The sequence below is a fragment of the Gobius niger genome, assembly GCF_951799975.1.
Source record: "Gobius niger genome assembly, chromosome: 12".
Lineage (NCBI taxonomy): Eukaryota > Metazoa > Chordata > Actinopteri > Gobiiformes > Gobiidae > Gobius > Gobius niger.
Genome location: NC_136863.1, coordinates 21531180 through 21551367, shown reverse-complemented (window position 1 = coordinate 21551367; position 20188 = coordinate 21531180). Strand labels below are relative to the sequence as shown.

Sequence of the window (20188 nt, the reverse complement as noted above, 5' to 3'; positions counted from 1 at the left end):
CCGCTGATGAGATGTGAGTCTGACTCGGTGTTGGTCTGCGCTCTGATGGACACTGGCCTGGCCTCCTCCTGCTGCTATCACTGTGCGTTAGCTACTCTCCCTGAGGCTTGTGTTAAACTCTGCTGACAGGAACACACAGGGAAGGACTAGTCAACACTGACACAGGTGAAGAGAAGTGAGCACAAAACAATGACAAACTGCCCTGGAAGCACCACCCCTCTCTATGAGCATGACAGCGATCCCAGGCCTTCCTTTACACACCTCACTCTGCAGTCGATGAACGCTCATTTTGTGTCAGATGTTACAGCGGTGGCTTCCCCCTCCTGTGTGATCCCAGGAGTGTTTGTCGTGTACAGGCTGTGAACAAACCAGAGAGAAAATGTATGCAGGCAAACTGACACGTGTCATCTGCTCGACCTGAAGTGGCACACAGGGTTTAGGCGCTAATCGCATCTATCTGTATGTCTAATTGTTTATTTCATAAGGTTTAATGCTGGACTAATATAACATTTTGTCAAGCTACACACTGGGGGGATACAATAGGCCTATATGTGGCTCTGTTTGGACACAGCAAAGAGAGTTTGTGATGTATACAGCAAAACCTTAGTTCAGCAGAGGTGCTTCTCATAATGTGGTAAAACAGTTGTCTTAAAGGCAGTTGTGGAATCTAAATATGCCTTTTTTCTATTACACTTTACTAAAGGAGGGCAGTGCTCTATTTAAACAAATGCAGTAATGCCTATATATAATTTGGGTAAAAAATACCTTTATATGTTCCCTTGAACATAAACTGAAATTGGCTGCTAATTAATTTTAAACATTATTTTCATGAGTTTTTGCATACCTTGCACTGGATAATTGCTAAAGAAAAACATGCTCATGTGTGTAAACTGTAAAATAGTTTTAAAATGTAAGCAATTGCAAGCAGAGCTTCCGTTTCATGCCATCATTGAAAAAGGTGCAAGTAAGTGTTAAATTGCTCAATTGTTACTTGGTTCAAAGCTTGTCACTAATGTGTTGTTTCCACCTAGTTTTCTGAGAGTAAGCGAGATACATGGAGCAGTTTGACGTTTGAATAAATTCAAGGTATTTGGAAAATTTTGCGGCCAATCCAAAACTGGTTCATTTTGAAGGCGGCGAGGACAACGCCTGCTGGGCTGGCAGAGCAGGCATTTGAAGCTGCTGCTGCGGTCTCTGCTGCGTTAGATTCAGGACTCAGGGTGTGAAAGAGCTCAGGCAGGGCGGACACTTGGAGCGCGTGTTGTGACAAATACTTTGGGATTCGCTCCTTTTTGTTAACAGCGAAAAAGAGAAGTCCAATCTCAGGCGCACTTGGTGATTGGGCATCGTTATCAGGACAGGAGAAATGCTTTAAACAATGGGCGCATAAAGAGGGAGGTTGGACTCGGACCACGCTCATGTACGTATTGTGGAGAATACTGCCACTGTTACCGCTGCTGCAAGACAAGAAAAGAAAATGACAGAAGTCAGAGACGGCGAGTTACAAAGAGGGGCAAAGCAGGGCACGCGTGTGTCTGTGCGCGTGCAAAGGATTGGTGTTCAAGATCTGTATAACATCTGACTTTCCTTCATGTTGTTTCCGTCAAGCTGCACCTGGAACAACAAAAGAATTCCAGTGGCAGGACGCGTGGCCGTGCGTAAATGGAGAGTCCAGTCAAACATGTTTGCTCTGTGTCTTGTGCCGCGCTCTGGCCGCATTAAAGACTTCAGTTCCTCCTAGTTGTTTTGTGTCATGAGTGATGACAATGCCCGCAGACTGTGACTGCAGCGGCGCTCATGACAAAAGCCTCAACGGTTACGTTAAAGCACGTGCTGTCCCATTGAGTACAGAGTCGCACGAGCCATGGCTGAGGCTGCCATTGTCCCGAATCTGGAATTCCCACAAAGTGGCAGTGTGCGTTGGGTCGCTCTCTGCATGCCTCGCTCTTCTGGTCAGATGTGCAGAGTGGAGGGCTGAGCACAGCACGCGCTCTCACTCTGCCCTTCACTTGGTCTCGAGTTGCGTGGCGGAGCTGGTCCAAACTTGCTGGAGCGCGCTCTCACCGCTGTTCAGCCTCCTTTGTGCCTTCTTTTGGCTGGGGGTGTTCTTGTTCCGCGGAGGGGTCCTGCTCCACACCGCGCTCGCGCTGCTCACCGCGTGGCACCTGGCCGAGGCGGCGGCGTGCTCTCTGCTGGACGGGACACATGTGCCACTTTTGTCGGTCCCCACCGCGGCCGTGGTCGTGCTCGCGTGCGTGACCACTGGCGCACTGATGGTAGCGCGTCTGAACCAAGGCATTTCCGTCATCTTGTTCCTCAGCTTCGTCAGGACTTTATCCGTGTTATCGCTCCACAAAGTGCGCGCCGCGTGGAGACCGTACGTGGCGTACCTGCTGGGAGTGTTGGGCATCCTGCTCGCGAGGTATGCTGACAGATTACTGCCTCAGCCCGGGACACTGCACGAGGAGGGCTGCACCCCTGCGAGCGCCACTGAAGAGGTGCCTGTGTTTAAAAGGCGCAGGAGGTCCAGCTCTGTGATTTCCACAGACATGGCCCACAGTCACAACAACAGCAAGTCCCACCGAAGGACCTCTCTGCCCTGCATCCAGCGGGACCAGGTAGGACCATCCGCACAACTTCACCGCTGTGTGTGAAAGGAAAGCACGGGACAGTCAAGTGTCCCGGACCAGGATGATGCTGTTTATGGCTGGGATGTGATGATTAGTTTTGGGTTTTTAACTTACATCTATGTATTTATTTCACATTTCCTTTTACATAGGCTATACTGCATTCAAATCATTCACACGGGCCCACACCTTTTACATTACTCCTTTATCTCTTAGTGTATAGGCTATTGTACTTTGTCCATGTTTATCTCACGATTTATTTGCAATAACAAGACATTTATAGCTTTACAGATACTATGAGTGGCACACTCAAACAAATCAATTTACAGTTACAATCTCCATACAGCTTAAATATAGAAAAAAAAAATAAGATATGGTTTTGAGAGGATGAAAATGTTTGATGCCTGCTTTGAAGAAGGGGGGAGCTGAGGACAGTAGTGATTCAGCTCATTACTATTTGATTCTCTCTGATGCAGTGTGCTAATTTAGCATTTATGATCTCTGCCTATTCACATCTTATCCGAGGAGGACTTGGCTCTGTTTGCCCTGTTGTGTTTTTAACCTGTTATGGCTGGGACAAGAGCAATAATGTGTGATAGTGGTTCACGGTTCATACGCCGCAGTGAGCTGTCACTTCAGCAGATCCCTCTCCTCTGCACTTTGGATCAGTGGCCGTGGTGAGTGGGTGAATGGGAAGCGATTAGAAGTGATCAATGTGCCATTTTTTTTTTTTTTTTAGGAAAGAGGTGTGTCTGCCCCAGCCTCTTGAATGGGCAGTGGGACAGTGAATTTGATTTTGTTTTGATTTCTTTTTTGGCTTCTGCAATGTGAACGCTGCAGACATAGGCCCATGTAACTCCAGTCTGATACTAAAGGTGATTATTGAAGATTTGATTTGGCCCCCGAAGCTGACAGAGGATGTGCTGTTTGAAATATTCATGGCTTTATAGTGTGCTGACGCCATGGCACATGCACACAGGAGTGGTAATGGCGTAAAACATTTATCATTCGTGCCTCACAAATGTGTTGTTGACGCAGGCCTAATTCATTATAAATGTGCATTGGACAGAGAAGGCGATTGAAGGATTAAGACAAATAAAAACACATCCATTACTGCAATTTCAACAAAGTACAAAGATTCTGAATGACATATTTTGAATTTAAAGAGTCCTTGTTTTGAGTCCTGATGAGCGTGTTCCTGCGAGTCATGAAGAGAAGACCGTATTGACTAAACTGTTCTGCTTTTTGAATTTGTTTGCAGTTACATAACATTTGCATATGGCCCGGAGTAGCTCTGTGCTTTCCATAATGACATGATACGGTTAAGTCTTTTTTTTTTTTTTTTTTACATTTTAAACAATTATATACAACAATTATATATAAGCATATGCAATTCTGCAATACACATACTGTATAGATTTATTTCTGTACATTATACTTTTATCATCAGCCTAGAACTAGTACGAAAGTTACTGCTATGCGTACAGTTACTACTCCTACTTGATAGTCACCACAAACTCATGCAAACTACTTCACTACTACTTTACTGCCCCCACTACAACTTCGGCTGCAGCTACTACTACTACTACTACTTTTACTACCACTACTAAAACAAAGAAATCCTTTACTTGTCTCATTGTGAAGCACTTTGTGATTTTATCTGTGAAAAGTGCTTCTTCTTCTCCTTCTTTCTCTTCTTCCTTGTCTTTTTCTTATTTTTCCCCGTCTTTTTCTTCTTTTCTTCTTCCTCCTCTTCCTCTTTTTCTTCTTTCTCTGCTTCCTCTTCTTCTTTTCTCCTTGTTCTTTTCTTATTCTTTCTCTACTTCTTCTTCTTTCTCTTCTTCCATGTCTTTTTCTTCTTCTTCTTCCTTGTCTTTTTCTTTTTCCTCTTCTTCTTTTTCTTCTTCTTCTTTCTCTTCTTCCTCATCTTTTTTTCTTCTTCCTCGTCTTTTTCTTCTTGTTCTTCCTCTTCTTCTTTCCCTTCTTCCTTGTCTTTTTCTTCTTCTTCTTCTTCTTCTTCTTCTTCTTCTTCTTCTTCTTCTTCTTCTTCTTCTTCTTCTTCTTCTTCTTCTTCTTCTTCTTCTTCTTCTTCTTCTTCTTCTTCTTCTTCTTCTTCTTCTTCTTCTTCTTCTTCTTCTTCTTCTTCTTCTTCTCCGTAAAGACAGCTTTTGTTCATCACTTTCCTGTACGACGATCTTAACGCGCATGTTTGTCTGCTTTCGAACACAATCGGCCAAGTCAAATGTGTTTATTAGATTTACAGGAAGCAGCTTTTCTCATCCTTGGTGGCACGGCTGAACAGTTGACCGAGGGGCTGTAACAGAGACACACATGGTCGACATATGTTTAGCCTTAACTCTGTCTTCCCTGTCCGGCCCGTGTAAACAAGCTGTATGTGATCCAGGCTATCATCGACTCACACAGAGGGGGCGCTATATCTATATCGGGGGTTGTGGTGGTTTCATTCAAGCACCTTGAGGTTTATGGTTCTTTAATGGGAGTTTAGTGTTTAGGATCCTTTGGTTTGAAACACTGGATCGATTATATTCCTGTTTAAATTCCTGTAAATTCTTTTCACAAATGAGATCTATTCAAACTATTCACGTTAAACAGCAATTGGAAAGATCTAATGAGCGTCACATTACTGCAAGCACCACATGCAGGTTGGAAGTTTCTCGGCGTGTCCTAGTTGCTCTGCTTTGATGAGGTGAGTGTCACTTGTCGATCATCTGAGGTGGGACCGGGAGCTGTCTGTGTCAGAGCTGGTCTCGAGTGTCTGTGGAGAAGGTTTAGGGTTTCAGTTTATCTCCCATCTCGAGAGCGCTTCACGCCGGGGCTCCAATTTTAATAAGTGTTTACTCCCAAAATAAATGGAGCAAAGCGGCGTCACAAAGTGTTCACATTTTGTTGTTTCCATTGTTGCCAAAAAACAAATATTTGCTCTCCGTGTGGTTTTCAAGGGGAATATGTTCTGAAACTATAGTAAGAGCGTGAGTTCCATACTCTAAGGCCACATCTACAGATGCATTGTCTCTTTGAGCACCACATGACTGAGGGATGAACATAATGTACAGGCCTCCAAGGTGCACTCCGGCAATGTCCCACATTTACTCAATTATTATTTGTAAAAGTAGCTCACGTATAAGTAGCTTGTTGAAGGATAGAACTCAGACTTGCTCATGGCCCACTGGTACAGTATGATTACACAACAACCGTAATGGAACTTCTTCCTTTGTCACATGTGCGCCCAAGTTTAGCTGATGTGTACTTTAAACAAGGTGTTTAGGGCTGTGTGGGATGTGAATGAGTCGTGTGTGAGAATTTTACAAATATACTAAGATTCTACCTGAAAAGTTTCAGAAAGGGACAAACGGAAAGACACATGCAACAAGGAAAACTGGACTTGTGAGGGTTTGTGATGTTTTACTCCTAAATGTGGTGGAACATCTGGAGAAAGGAAAAGTTAACAACTTGTCCAAACACAAAAACAAAACCTTTCAACTAAAATCATTTTCATCATTTTTTTTTTTCGATACACAAGTCGCTATAGCGTATGAGCTCCCTGAGCAGCAGTGTCTGCCTCTCCGGAGCTCAATAAAAGAGAGTCATTATCAGCTGATCTGAGGGTGCTTAGCGAGGCCTCAGAGGGATCGCTCCCAGACTGGGGTTAATGCAGAAACGGCGGTGTGTGCGGCCCAGCTCACTGAGGCAGAGAGAAGGGAGAGGAGTGGACTGCGGCGTGGATCACTTTTCACAGCGTGTGGAAATTTGAGTTTGTCCCAGCGCCTGCAGACTCTGTCCCGGGACGGCTCTGTCTCCCACACAGATTACACTCTATGATGTGCGCTGAGACGAGTGCGTGGCTGTATACATTATATAAAACACGTATTGTCATAGATCAAATGTCCATCGATAACCAGAAACCTGTCATCCTTTTTGTATGTAGTATCTGTAATGGCTCTGTTTCATTTGTTGGTTAGAAAATGCAATATGGATCTAAAACAGCAGAAACCACACTCCACACTTCCTGATCATCTGAGTGAGCTCACATAAGCCCCTCCCATTCCCCCCTCCTCTTGCTCCCTTTTGCTGCACAGCTGTTTCAACACAGTGGCACAGATGGCAGAGTGGCTCGTCTCATGATTGTACGTATAGGCCCTCAGACGGAGCTTTCTGGGGGGAAAAATGAAGGGGAGCTGTCGCTGCAATTGATGAAGACTCAAAGATGAATCAAACAGGGGAGAGTGAACACCGCTCCAGGTATGTTTTTGATTGGAGGAATTTTAACATAGTAACATAGTGCATAATACCCCCTCCCCCATGTTTTGAAGAGTAGAAAAAAAGTGGGGTGGCGAGCAAGGCGCCTTTACTTTCCACAGTGGCCTCTATGATGCTCCAGGTTCATTGGTTTTTGGACTTTTCTTTGCAGAGGCCACCGTGATTGAAATAAAACGTAATACCCGTAATACACGTAATACACCTTTAAACTTAAAACATAGGCCAAAATTGTATAGCACTTTTGCATGTTTATATGCAACAGGAATTTGCATATTTATATTCGCTGGGGAACCTGATTTATTTGTATTTCTGTTGTTGCCATATGATTCTCTTCTGTCAATGCAGAAACAAAAACAGTATTCACTTGTATCTAAATTCAGCAAATAAGACCATAAATCAACACACTTTCCATAGCAGCCTGTTCTGCTTCACTTTGCCGTCTGCCACAGCTGTACATACGCACTCAAAACGCAAAACTCAAAATGCTTTTAATTCTTCCAGGTGAACAGTCAGGATGTGCGGGAGGTTAGGCTAATTCCAAAAGCTGCGGCTAGCATTTTATAGTCTTCACGGTTTAAAAAACGAGAGAATTTCGGGTTGAGCAGTTTTATGTATTTGACCACCAACCATGGAATATTCACTTAAAACATGGCCCAGTGCTGCCAATGTCTCCCAAGGCTTGCCTAGACACTTCATCAGCACTGCCAGCTCCAGTCACGAGAAGTCGCAAAGAAAAGGGAAAACACGCACAAATACTTAAGTACTTCCTATCTATTACCTCTTTTCAAACGTTCGTTACCGCTAGTTTTAATATTCTCTCTCAGAGCCCCTCCCGTTTTGGCTTGTGACTCCGCCTCAGAGCTCTAAACACCGACATTAATATTATCCAAACTAGTGGCGGAAATACTTCCCTTTACGTAGATGATAAAACATTCAGTGCACCGTAATGGCTTCCTGTGGACTGGCATCCAAACTCAATTACACTTGTTGTTGTAATTGTTTCCTGTTCCTCTATTTTAGCCCCGTAGCCTGCCCTGTAGTACTGTAACTGCGTAGTGTTTGGGACAGGGAGGCTGTTGACGGTCTGTGGGACGGTGTTTTACCTACATGCTCCTCTCCTCTCCCGACTGTTTGTATTGTAAACACACAAGCGCGCCGGATATGATCTGTTAGCGCATTCGCCGCAGCAAAGGCCTCATAGTATCGCTGCACGTGGAAGCTCCGATCCGATAGGCTTGATCTGCTTTACACTGGGCTCAGCTCCTGCGTTAGCCGCGGCCGCCGTGTGCGTGCGTGCGTGCGGACGAATTGGGGTGGGGATGAAAGTAGGTCATAGGAGGTTTTTACTTGGTCGCCAGGCACAACAGCAGGCCTGCGCTTACCCTCCTGTCAACCTCGCCGCAGTTGGAAGCGGATGCATTGTAGCCAGCCTCTGGGCATCTCGTATTTTTAAATCCACTGTAATTCTCCATTAACCTGCTGTTCAGAAACATTCCTTATTTGTGCCATCATAAACGAATACAAGGAAGTGTGCAAAGAGTTTTAAGAACGATCTGTGCAATCTGAGCTGTTTAAATGCTATCTAGGGAAGGCATTATTGTTGTTGTGTCCCTTGTCATTGTAAGACACTATGACTCCACACTAAGAGCGTATACTCCTGTGTCTTAGTTACTTCAGTGAACTAAGACACGAATGGTGCTTCATTATAGCGATAAATAATCCTACACTTAAAGGGGGGGTATTATGCAAAATGGACTTTTTCAAGCTTTACATCATGTTATTAAGTCATTCCCTCATTAAAAACATGCCTGAAGTGTTGCCTTAGCACATTCACGTATTTTCGAGTAATCTGTAGAAACTCTGATGGCGGCCATTTTAGGGATAAAACGCCTGATTCCTTCAGGAAACGCCCTCGACCTCCAGGATACGCCTCCGACCTTTCGTCACCAGCCGAGTAACCAACCACTGCTCCTCAGCAGAACCCCCTCCCCGCAGTGTCTAGCCCTAAGATGTAAACAGAGTCATCATGGAGGATTAGCTTCATGTGTTGTGAACCGGAGTTACAGTTCTGAAACTTTTACAAAGACACACATCAGTGTTTCTGTTACCGAAACACCCAGGATTAAAACCGGTGACAAGAATACTTATTTCAGTGTCTGGTTCTGCGCTGGGCCTCGATGATGCACAGAGCCTCCGGAGAAAGCTAATGCTAAGCTAAACCTCGAGTCATCACGTGAAAACGAGAAATATGCACAAATAAAGTCAATCAAACCACCACACTCATAAAGAACCGTTTAACAATGATCACACACGGAGCCTGGCTTGTTGATTTGGAAGTTTATTGCTCACATTTCATCTACAATGGGTCATAGCTGAGTGGTTTTCTCCCGGAGCTAACAAGCTAGCCGCGACAAGCTGACGGGAAAATTCACTGAATACAAGCAGCATATTATGCATTGAAAACGTCACTAAACAGGCAACTGCTTGAAGCAGCCTTTATGATGATCACACACGGAGCCTGGCTTGTTGATTGTGTAGTTTATTGCTCACATTTCATCTACAGTGAGTCGTAGCCGAGTGGTTTTCTCCCGGAGCTAACAAGCTAGCCGCGATAAGCTAACGGGAAAATTCACTGAATACAAGCAGCATATTATGCATTGAAACGTCACTAAAACAGGCAACTGCTTGAAGCAGCCTTTATGACGATCACACACGGAGCCTGACTTGTTGATTTCGTAGTTTATTGCTCACATTTCATCTAGTGAGTCGTAGCCGAGTGGTTTCTCCCGGAGCTAAGGCACTATTAGCCGCGACAAGCTAACAACCTTCACCTTCACAACATTCATTGAAAACAGGCAGCATATTATGCACAAATAACGTCAATAAAGCAGCAACTACTCGAAGCAGCCTTTACGATGATCACACAATGAGCCTGGCTTTACACATTTGTGGTTTATTGCAGACTTTTCATCAACAATGAGCTGTAGTCGATTATAACAAGCTAACGGGGTAACCTCGAAAAACCATTGTCCACCTGCACAGATAATGTCCGTCTTTTGAATCGTATGGGCTCCTGCAGATCCTGGTGTCGTCCATGGGGGTATAGTTAGAGATCCATAGGGCATGGCAGATGCAAGAGATAGCCTCCAAACAGCAGTTATTTTTCAGGCAAGAGCCCCTTCCAAGCGTCCGGTGTGGAAGGTTCGTCTCCAAATAATATCCTGTGTGGCCATTGTTCACAAAGTGATAAACAGTAGCTCCTTTCCAACAATAAAAATTAAAATGCACCGATCGTAGTTTCAATACTGTTGAGACAAGCGGAGTGTTGTTGTGATGCCACAGACAGCGTGTGGAGGGGGCGTGTCGGAAAGGGTCAGAGGTTCTTAAAGAGACAGGGGCCTATTTCAAGTCATTTGCTACGCCATTTTGAAAGAGCAATTTTATACAAGGCAGTTATTCTAATTTACTGCATTTACAGACCAACAGAAGGTTTGGTCATCATTGTAGTGTGCTATAGACTGGTGCTATGTGGCTGAAAAAAGCATAATACCCCCTCTTTAAAGGAACAGGCCACTGTTTTTCCATACTGAGATAGTTGAGATGTTCGTTCCTGAGCTTAGACGAGTTGATGCGTACTTGTCTGGTTTTTGTGCGTGCGCTCAGTCACGCACAAAGACCAAAAGAAGTTGTTAGCATTTAGCCTCTCCTCATCTCCTCTATGGACCCAAACGGGGGTGAAGCTAGAAGCGACCAAGCTCTTCCACGTTTTCCCTATTTAACCTCTTAACCCCCGCCCGAACCGAGCACATTTTCTCCAGTTCGGCTTTACCCAAATCTAAAGGCATCAAAATAGTGTCAATAATGAGGACGAAAATGCAACAAAGTAAAAAAAAAAAAAAAAAAAAAGCATTTAAAAAAAAGGTGACAAAAGAGCGGCAAAAACGTGCAGGAAAAGCAACAATAAATTGTCAAAAATATGACAAAAAAGTGACAGAAAAGTGACGAAAACACGATGAAAACACGATGAAAACGTGACAAAAACACCACAATAATGCTCCAAAAATGTGACAGAATCTCAGTGACGACGTGACAAAAAAGTTATGATCAGTTTTGTAGATCTTAGCTTTCAAATGAGGCATTACACCGTTGCTCTCCAGTCCAGAAGTTTTTAGATTTTGGTAAAGGTGAACTAGAGAAAATGCCCTTGGTTCAGGCGGGAGGTAAGAGGCTAAATACGGTTACGTGAGTAGTTACACAGAGTATGGTAGTACACAAAATGTCGACTCTCTAAGCCGATTAAAAATAAACTGTTTTGTAAGGCCTCATAACACCTTAGGGGCTTCGAAAATCTACATGTTTCATTTTGTGTAACTATACTTGGATCGTGCAACTACTCAACTACTAGAAGAGCTTGGTCATCCCCGTTTGGCCCCATAGAGGAGAGGAGAGGCTAAATGCTAACAACATCTTTGGTCTTTTTGCATGACTGAGCGTACCCATAAAGACCAGACTCGTCTAAGCTCAGGTAAGAACATATCTCAGTATGGAAAAACGGTGGCCTGTTCCTTTAAGTGACTCACAGTTTCTAGTCTTTCAATCACACTTTGCTACACTTCCTGTAACATTTCAAGGCGAAACTCAAGCCCCCAGTGTCCAACTACAGCGTTCACGGCAATGTAGCTTCATCGTTCCCAAGTTGTTACATTTTCTGAACGAAAGAGCTGAGGAGCTGCTCGCCTGTGCCCTGTGCTGCTGCTGCTGCTTCTCAGAAAAAGCCGCGGCTGACTTCTGGAAACACTGTGACGTAGTTAAATAAACAAAGTGACAGGACTGCACCACTCCAACACCTCACACACAGCACTTTCCACGTTACTTAATTACATTTCAGAGATAAAACACAGCGGACTGGGTGATGGATGCTCTAAGCAGACTGTTCATTTATTATGGTCAACATTAGAAGCCACTATCACTTACTAAGAGAAAAGGTAGGCAAGACTAGAGGGTGCTTTTTTTTTTATTTAAAGGAGGAAAAAAAACTTTGTAGTTATTTAATTTGTGTACTGTAGCAGTGGGTGATATGGCAGTATGTTTTTGAAGGGCGGAGGTCAAAACTGTGACCAAAACATTACAAAAAAGAGCCAAACAGCGAGCAACGAAAAGGAGACAAAAACATGACAAAAACACAATAAAAATGTCTCTAAAAGCAAGGGGAAAAAGTGATGAAGAAAGCAACAAAAATGACACAAAACATGACCAAAAAACTACAAAAAAGGGAGGGAAACTCCTAGGGCTGCAACTAACGATTATTTTGTAATCGATTAATCTATCGACTATTTTTAAGATTAATCGATTAGTCGCTTGGCTATGAATGGTGTAGGAAAATTTCATTTTTTCCATTTTTTTTATCACATTTATCACATATATATATCACATTTTTTATCACATTTTTTTTAAAGTGGATCCGCTTGAGGACGTGTTGATGGAGTAAACGTAAAGTAAATGTTTGTTGGAGGCTCTTGGTGCTAATTCTGCTTCTGATTGGATGAGACACAAACAGATATTCATGAAATTTACAATGTACAAAGTTTACTACATACACTAAACAAAGTAGGTTTTCATAAAAAATACTACATTTTCCTGTAATTTTTGCTCTATTTGAGTCTGTGTGAACTCGAAAACGATTAATCGATTACTAAAATAGTTGTCGACTATTTCAATAATCGATTAGTCATCGATTAATCGATTAGTTGTTTAAGCCCTAGAAACTCCCCAAAAATGTGACAAAACGCGCCGTCAACGCAACAAAAAAGTCAGTTTTTGCAGGTATTTGCTTTTCAAATGAGGCGTTGCTCTGGCTTATAGGCTAGAAACTCTAGCTTTTATATCAAACTGGAGAAAACGGTCGGTTAAAGTGGGGGTTAAGAGGTTAAAGCAATTTTTCTGAGAGTTGACACTTTTCTGTGATTGGTTAAACTCACACGTCGCTCACTCATAGGGCTTTTCCACCAAGGAGCTGGTTCTGGGCTGGTTCAGAGCTGGTGCTGGTGTTGGTTCTGTACTGACTTGGTTTTCCACCAAAATGAGAACTGGTATTGTGCTTATTGCCATAGCAACTGTCACATAAAACACGGATAGCAACATCTAACTACAGCCATTTCTGGTTATAAAATACACAAAATAAGTTTATGCTCTTGTCACAGCAGCCGTTAACGTTAGTTTCCTCCACAGAGATTGTTTTGGCTTCTCCAGGAAGTTATAAGCACTAACTACGAGAAGAGAAAGCCACACCCCCAGCTGCTGACATCACTGGTGCTCGTTTCTTGGTCCAGCTTTTAACTGGTTCCCAAACGGCACCAGTTTTTGGCACCAAGAGCTGGCATTTTTTCAGTGGGAAACGAAAGAACCGGTTCTGAAACTGGAACCACCAGCTTGGTGGAAAAGGGCTATCAGAGCCTGACAGAGAAAAGGGTAGGATTTCTGTTGGCTTGTTACTAAACCAAGTAATAAATAAAACTGCATCAACCAGAAGCAGTTCCTGCACCACGGTGTGAGGACCAACCTGAACTTCAGCTCTGTGATTCGCCTGGCGTGACCGCTTTGTCTGTGGCTCCTTAAACTATTACCATGGAAATGATGGCGCTCCGGGGAGTGTGATGGCTGCCAGCTGCTGCGGGAGAGAGGAACACGGGGAGGCCCTCAAAAGCACAGGCGCACAGCTGGAACCTCTGGACTTAGACTGTGCACACGACGCATTTATCAACACCTCGACATCCGCTCCAGACTTGTTCTTCCATTGGATGGATGTTGCTCTGATAGAATGTCAAGAAGGTATGTCTCTCAGCTTTTGGTGTGAAAGAAATGGCTCAGCGACGGAGGGCGGGGACACAATGTTCTTGGCTCAAACAGGTGTGACGCTTAGAGTTGCAAGTGGACAATTGTGCGAAATGAAGTGAATCACATTTAAATCGTAATTAATACTTTTAAACGATGGCACTACAACACTTATATTATTATATTATGTATTATTCATTTACTATTATTATGAGTCCAGAAAATATCCCACAGTTTAATGATGTTATAAAATGTAATTGTACAACAGCAGAGGGCACACTTTGTCCTCTTATTTTCCTCCGGTGACCAGTGCGCCAGTGCAGAAACAACACTTAAAAGATACTAGAAATACATGGCAATCAGCGCGGGAAAAAGATATTTCCCCGTGTGACGTATATTGGAGTAGTGGATGGCGTTTGGGGGAAACTGAATGAATAGGGTTTACTGAAAGGTGGGAATAAAACAAAACTCCAGATATATGTTCTTAAAGAAGCAACACACAAACGTGGTTTAAAGTCTTATATCGTAAAATCACTAATTGGTTCCCTGTTTTGCGTCAGACAGGCCGGCTAATGGCGGCTCGCGTGTTTTCGGGGAATGTCAGCTCATCACTTTGAGGAACTGAACGCAACAAGTCGCGCTTTCATCTGCATATATCCCGCTCAAGGGCCTTTTCAATCACACCGGGAGCACACCTTCAGACAGAGTTCCCTTACATGACGGGACATTCCTGAGTGGGCCATGCTGCTAAATGGACAGGAATGTGCAGGTAGAGCAAAGGCCTCATCTCCCCCCACCCCCCACCCCCCTCCCTCCAAAGCCTCAACAGCCCCGAGCCCGCAGCAGCGTCCCGGGCTGTCACCAGGTGTGCGCATCATGAATAGACACTCTGACTCGCTCCGGGACATGTGTATTTGTGCATGTTTGTGAGGGGGCGAGCTGAGAGTGCGCAGCGGAGGGGGCAGAGAGGTCCTCGGGGGTTGTAAATATCTGCAGTCAGGACAGGAGAATGTGTGAAAGTAATTGAGACTAACACGTGGGTTTGACCAAGATGGATTGTCATTGTATAGTTCACCATGAGGTTGGATGATGAGGAATCTGGATGCACCTCTGTACTGTGACTCTATGGAGTTACTTGGACAATGTGAAAGTCCCTAATGCTTAGATTACAGGGGTTTGACTCTCCAATGCTGTCCGATGGTGTAAATTGGTTCAACCCATGGATCCTGATTCCTGAAGGAGAGCAGCCCCTATGGGACCCTTGTTTTCTGTCTGATTTAGCTTATTTTTCTCACTCAATTGATTGTAACTCATAGTCTATTGTCCTTGTTTTCTACGTCACGCAGCTTGGTTCAGATTCCTGAGTTTCAACCAGAAACAGTGCAGGCCATGCTGTAGCTGTTCTGATTCATTTAACATGCGGGAACATTTTGAACATTTACAAAAGAAGCATGTCCAACACGTCCAAATATGGTCAGATTTCTAATTTATCAGCTATTTTTATAAAAAGGCTTTTCCAATGATGGCGCACAGTAACTCCTAATGGATATGCTCCTCGAGTGCTTCTCAAACGGTCTTGATTTAGAGAAGCCAGTTATTTTAGTCCATAGCTCAAACAGTCCTGTCTTAGGGCACTTTTCGTTTGTGCAGTTCTAGTTGTAGTGAAATTAGGGAGGCTGGTATTGGATATCAGAGCCGATAATGGAAAAAATACGGGTATCGGCTACAAATATCCGATACTGAATCGGTACCAGTTTTGGCTCTCCCTGCTCCAAAAACACAACTTTCACCAACTAAACCTCAGTGAATATGAACATGCTCATTTGGAAGCGAAGAACCTGGAGAATTCAATCGCTGAGTTAGTTTTAACCTCTGCAAATGTATTTTTGATTGCAGCGCAAAATGCTAGCGAGCGCATGCTAATGCTGTATGTTTATATTTTTGTTTATGAAAATGTTTATGTATAACTGATATATTTATAATGCACAATTTGTAATGCTCAGATCACTTTATGTGAGCTGTTAATGTAAAATAGCCTGTCCCAAAGACAGAGTCAAACATCCAATGATCCTTGTTAAATGTTTTCCATTAGTTTATTAATAGATAAAATAGATAATTGATCTATAATATCATGACAAGAAATTACTCACTATGAAAAAAAGAGGACCATTCACTTTTTCACTCGGAGAAAGCCACTTTTAAGAAAGTCTCTTGGTATCGGTTAATATCGGATATCGGCAGACACTTAAACCCCAGTATCGGTGTTGGAAGGAAAAGAGCTGGATCGGTGCATCTCTAAGTGACATGCTAATAATGCTTTGGGTTTATTTAGATCCAGCCTGGAGAAATGACTTTGCTATTGTAGCCAAGCTCTTGCTAGCATGATTATGTCGGCGGCAGATTGGGAGCTGTTGTGTTATTGCAACCTCTGCCTGGCGCGCCCACCTCCCCTCCCGACCTGACCCCATCTCTGCCACTGCCCCTCTGCCTCTCCACGGGTCTGTCTGTCCCGGCTGCAGCCAACAAGGCCTCCGCTGTTCCCCATTCAAAGCTGCGTGTTACTCTCTAAATATCTTTTCTGCCCTGTATACATCTGTCAGTGGGGATATTTCACCATGCACTTGCATCGCTCCCTAAGACTTTGCCGTATTTTCCTGCAGTCCAATTCAATTAAGTGGTGTTGAAATATATAGTGCAAGAATTGTCTACATGAGGTGCGTTGCAGTAGGTTTCAACTTGACCACGGCTTGTTCCTGACGTCAGCAGGTTTCGCAATCATTTTATTTATAAGCATCGTGCCCCGTGCAGCTTGATTTGACACGCGGAGCAGCAAAGTGAAAGTTATTGCGCTGTAACTTATTTATGTTGGACAGTTGAAAAGGGTGGGAACGGCTATTTCTCCTGCCGTCTATGTGCTGAGGGCAGTAAATAATTGATATTATTTTGAAACGGTTTCTTAATGTTGACTTTGACTTGTTATGTAGAGGACAAGTAGCCAGAAAGAGAGAGAGAGATTGCTCGATTTCTGTGAATTTCATGCGCTGTTATTCAACTGGAAGGAGGAGAGTGCTTGCTTTTGGAAAAATGTATTCAAACTAAGACAGCTGGGGCCTGTCCTGAGCACTTTCAGGTTCAAAGTATGGGAATACGTTTAATGTAGGATTTACGCAAGCTGAGTTGTTATTGCTGTTGGATAAACTGGGTCTAGTAGGGTCAGTTTTATCACAAGATATTTTTAAAATTCCTTTCATGTGTTTTTACTTAAAACATTTTTACCCGTACTTGGTTGTTTTTACTTTATTTTACTTGTACATGAAATGTTTTTGAGAACAAGTAACAAAAAGGAACAATACTCCTAGGTTTTGCTGTGAGCAGTCTCCTGCTGCAGTGTGTTTCCCTCTAAACTGTACCTCATGCTTGAGCGGACAGGCCTGGACCATTGATCTGTTGCTCCTATGCAGCACATTGCCCGGAGACACTGAACAGTCTATGGGCTGACACGTCCTTGTGTGGGTGACATGCATTTATACTGGGCCACAATCAATATGGACAGGCCGTCCTCTGTATGTGTGTGCTTTGAGAGGACCTGCATCATAGGTATTGTGACCTGCGAGTTCTGAGCATAACTTTGAACTCTTGATAAAAAATAGTGGACCATATAGTGTAGGGGTGGGCTTTTCATTTTTACAAGGGGCCACATGTGTGACCTGAATAGAGGGCTGCACCTGTAGATAACATCAATTTAATTATTCTCAACTTTCTCCAAGGGCAAAATGCGCTAAATTATATCTGGAACTTGCTTGATGGTATTTGTAATTTATATATATCCTAGCTGTAACCCCTTCGCTAGCCTCAGCATTTGATGTTCTGAGCTCATGAGTTATTGAAAAAAAACACCCTAACCCGTCACTATATAGACCCACACTATATAGCAGACCAGTGGTCTTTTTTCTTTTTTCTTGAAGGTTGCGCCATAGTAGTCGCCATGTAGCCCCCCCCATTCCAAAGCTATGGCCACTACAAATGTATCAAAACATGACCATAATAATAATAATTCCTTTTTTCAAACAAATAAACTAAAATTGGAGTGTTTAATGCACCTGTAATGCTCAGTCATATTTGCTCTAATAATAATGACCCCCTGACCAGACCAAGCCCTGGGCCCTCTGCAATCCCCAGGTTGGGAACCACTGTAGTAGACTATATAGTCACGTGCAGTGTTGCAAATGCCAGCAGGTCGAAGGAGTGACTACATCTACTATATAAGTCACTTAACTTTGGGAATAATGTATTTCTGTGATGAAGTCCGACCAAACTCAAGAGACAGTGGAATATTTATGGACAAATGTCATTCAGATCCGTTGTATTTCACATGGATTTGACTTATTATGAATGGATTATTGCCTTTTTGCCTAAGAGAGGAAGTTATTGATCATGTAGCAGCTCAAGCTAAGGGTAAGCAGCTAATGTTAGCAACTTTACACCGTAATGATTTGTATTCAAGTAGATTATTTTAGTTTAGTTTATTTTTCGTTTATTTCACAATTTCACACATACACTCAGGAAATTCAATTTATAAACCATGAAAAATACACAATGTGCGATTGAAACAGATGTTTTGAGTCATTCATGTTGTGTCACTGCCGGCTGGGTTCTCCTCCGACCGTCTTTACTGACCCGTCGCTGGTGGGACGGATCATGTGCGGGCAGTGCCCATTGGCTCAGAAATAAAAAATGGCGACGACCTATGGAGCTCTTTTTCGGGGGAGCACGGAACTTCAATTTATTTTATTTGATCAGGGACAATGCACAGCAGACATTAGTTTATAAAGAGAAGAGATGTCATGTGCCAGGATGTAGCAAAAATGCAAATTTCCACACGCAGTCCCGCATATCTGGTATTGCACTGGGTGTGAAAAAGGTTAGATTTATTTTTTACTATATATTGTCGTATTAAATTGAGTTAAAAGATATGCATGAATTTACACCCGTCAAATGTGACACTGAGGTCTGACTGCACAACGCAAAACCAGCTATATTCCTGGGGGATCTTTCTGTAAAGCCTGTGTGATGAGGACAGAGTGGGTCATGTTTTTAATGGTCGTAGGCCTGGGGCTGCTTCAGGTTACACACAGCTCTATAATGTTTTCCATTAACGGTGGCTGCTGCTGCTGCTGAGCTCTTCCTGGTGCAGCTCCGGTGAGTCTCCTGGGACTGGGCTCAGATCCCCAAACTGCTGCCCTCCCCTTTTAAAGAAGCTTCTCACCAACTTTGATCCATCTGATACTGATTTAGAAGGTAGTTTTTTGTTGTTGTCTCATAACCTTTGATGCTTCCCTGGAGTCATTGTGCGTAAACTGTAGGTGGATCTCTTGGGGACCTATTTCTGCTCCTATATTGTTTTCGCTCATATCTTCATTCAGAGCTTCAGCACTTGAGCCCCTTGATAAGCCTTCTGAATGTTTTCATTGTGAGACGATGAGTTGTTACCTTGCGGCCGGCGTCAGGGTCGGAGCTGCCTCCCGAGAGAGTATAGTGGCACATGATTCATCAAGGTTTTTTGGACAGAGAGTTTCCATTGTAGGCATGAGGAATGGCATGTGGTGGTGGTTTTGGCCCGGCTCCGCAAACGGGAGAGGCAGAAGGACTTTTGACGTCATCAGGAAACGTGACCCACTTCTCAGGAGCCAGGAGCCTTGGGCCAATCCAGCAGATGTTGCACAGATGAGCTTCTATTCATGCGCACATACGTAAAAGTGCAATATGGGACCATCTCAAACTCGGAAGGGTTTTTCTCTCTTCGATTAAATCATTGTAAAATAAGTGAGATACTAATGATGGACTCGACATTGTGAACACATTGATTTACACAGTTACTCACTCGACATGTTGCTGGGCATAAGCCTCAATGTGGCTGCCACCTTGCACCCAAGGCTTTTTTTCAATAACCAACAACAAGACCGTCACACTTGTACATGTTCTTGCAGGCATATATAGGTTAAGGTGTCTTTCCCAAGAACATAAGTATAGTATGCGATGGAGACAGCAAGGTCAAGCATGTCTTGAAACAAATTACTTCTTGTCATGCAGATGAGAAGCCCAACATTTTTCTAACTTCTTTTGAGAATCACATTGAAGAATCAATGCTCTTATACAATGTTACTCTGCAGATTCATGTTTTCGATCATTTCTGACCGTGAGAAAGTGAGATTTGATCATTTGTGGTAGATGTGCCATTTGCACTACCTTAAACACTTGTAGATATCACTTTTTCTTTTGACAAAACACACCGACAAATCTGTGAAAGAGTTCAAATAAAGCTTCAACGGCGAAGAAGCCTTAAAGATAGATCATCAGGTGAGGGTGAGAAAGGGACAGACTGAATAAGACTACTCAAACAAAAATGACAAAAACACTTATTTCTTTTCATTATGAGCGAACAAATACAACTT

The 20188-nt window shown here is 43.3% G+C and overlaps 1 protein-coding gene across 1 annotated transcript in view; it reads left to right on the top strand.

Moving 5' to 3' along the window:
• The first annotated feature begins 1114 nt into the window (after nucleotides 1–1114).
• LOC306971608 (cGMP-inhibited 3',5'-cyclic phosphodiesterase 3A-like) overlaps nucleotides 1115–20188 on the top strand; it is a 75023-nt gene continuing 55949 nt past the window's right edge. The window contains exon 1 of the mRNA XM_079567941.1: nucleotides 1115–2618. Coding sequence (XP_079424067.1) covers nucleotides 1761–2618 — 858 coding nt within the window. The 5' untranslated portion in view covers nucleotides 1115–1760. The remainder of the gene's footprint in view (nucleotides 2619–20188) is intronic.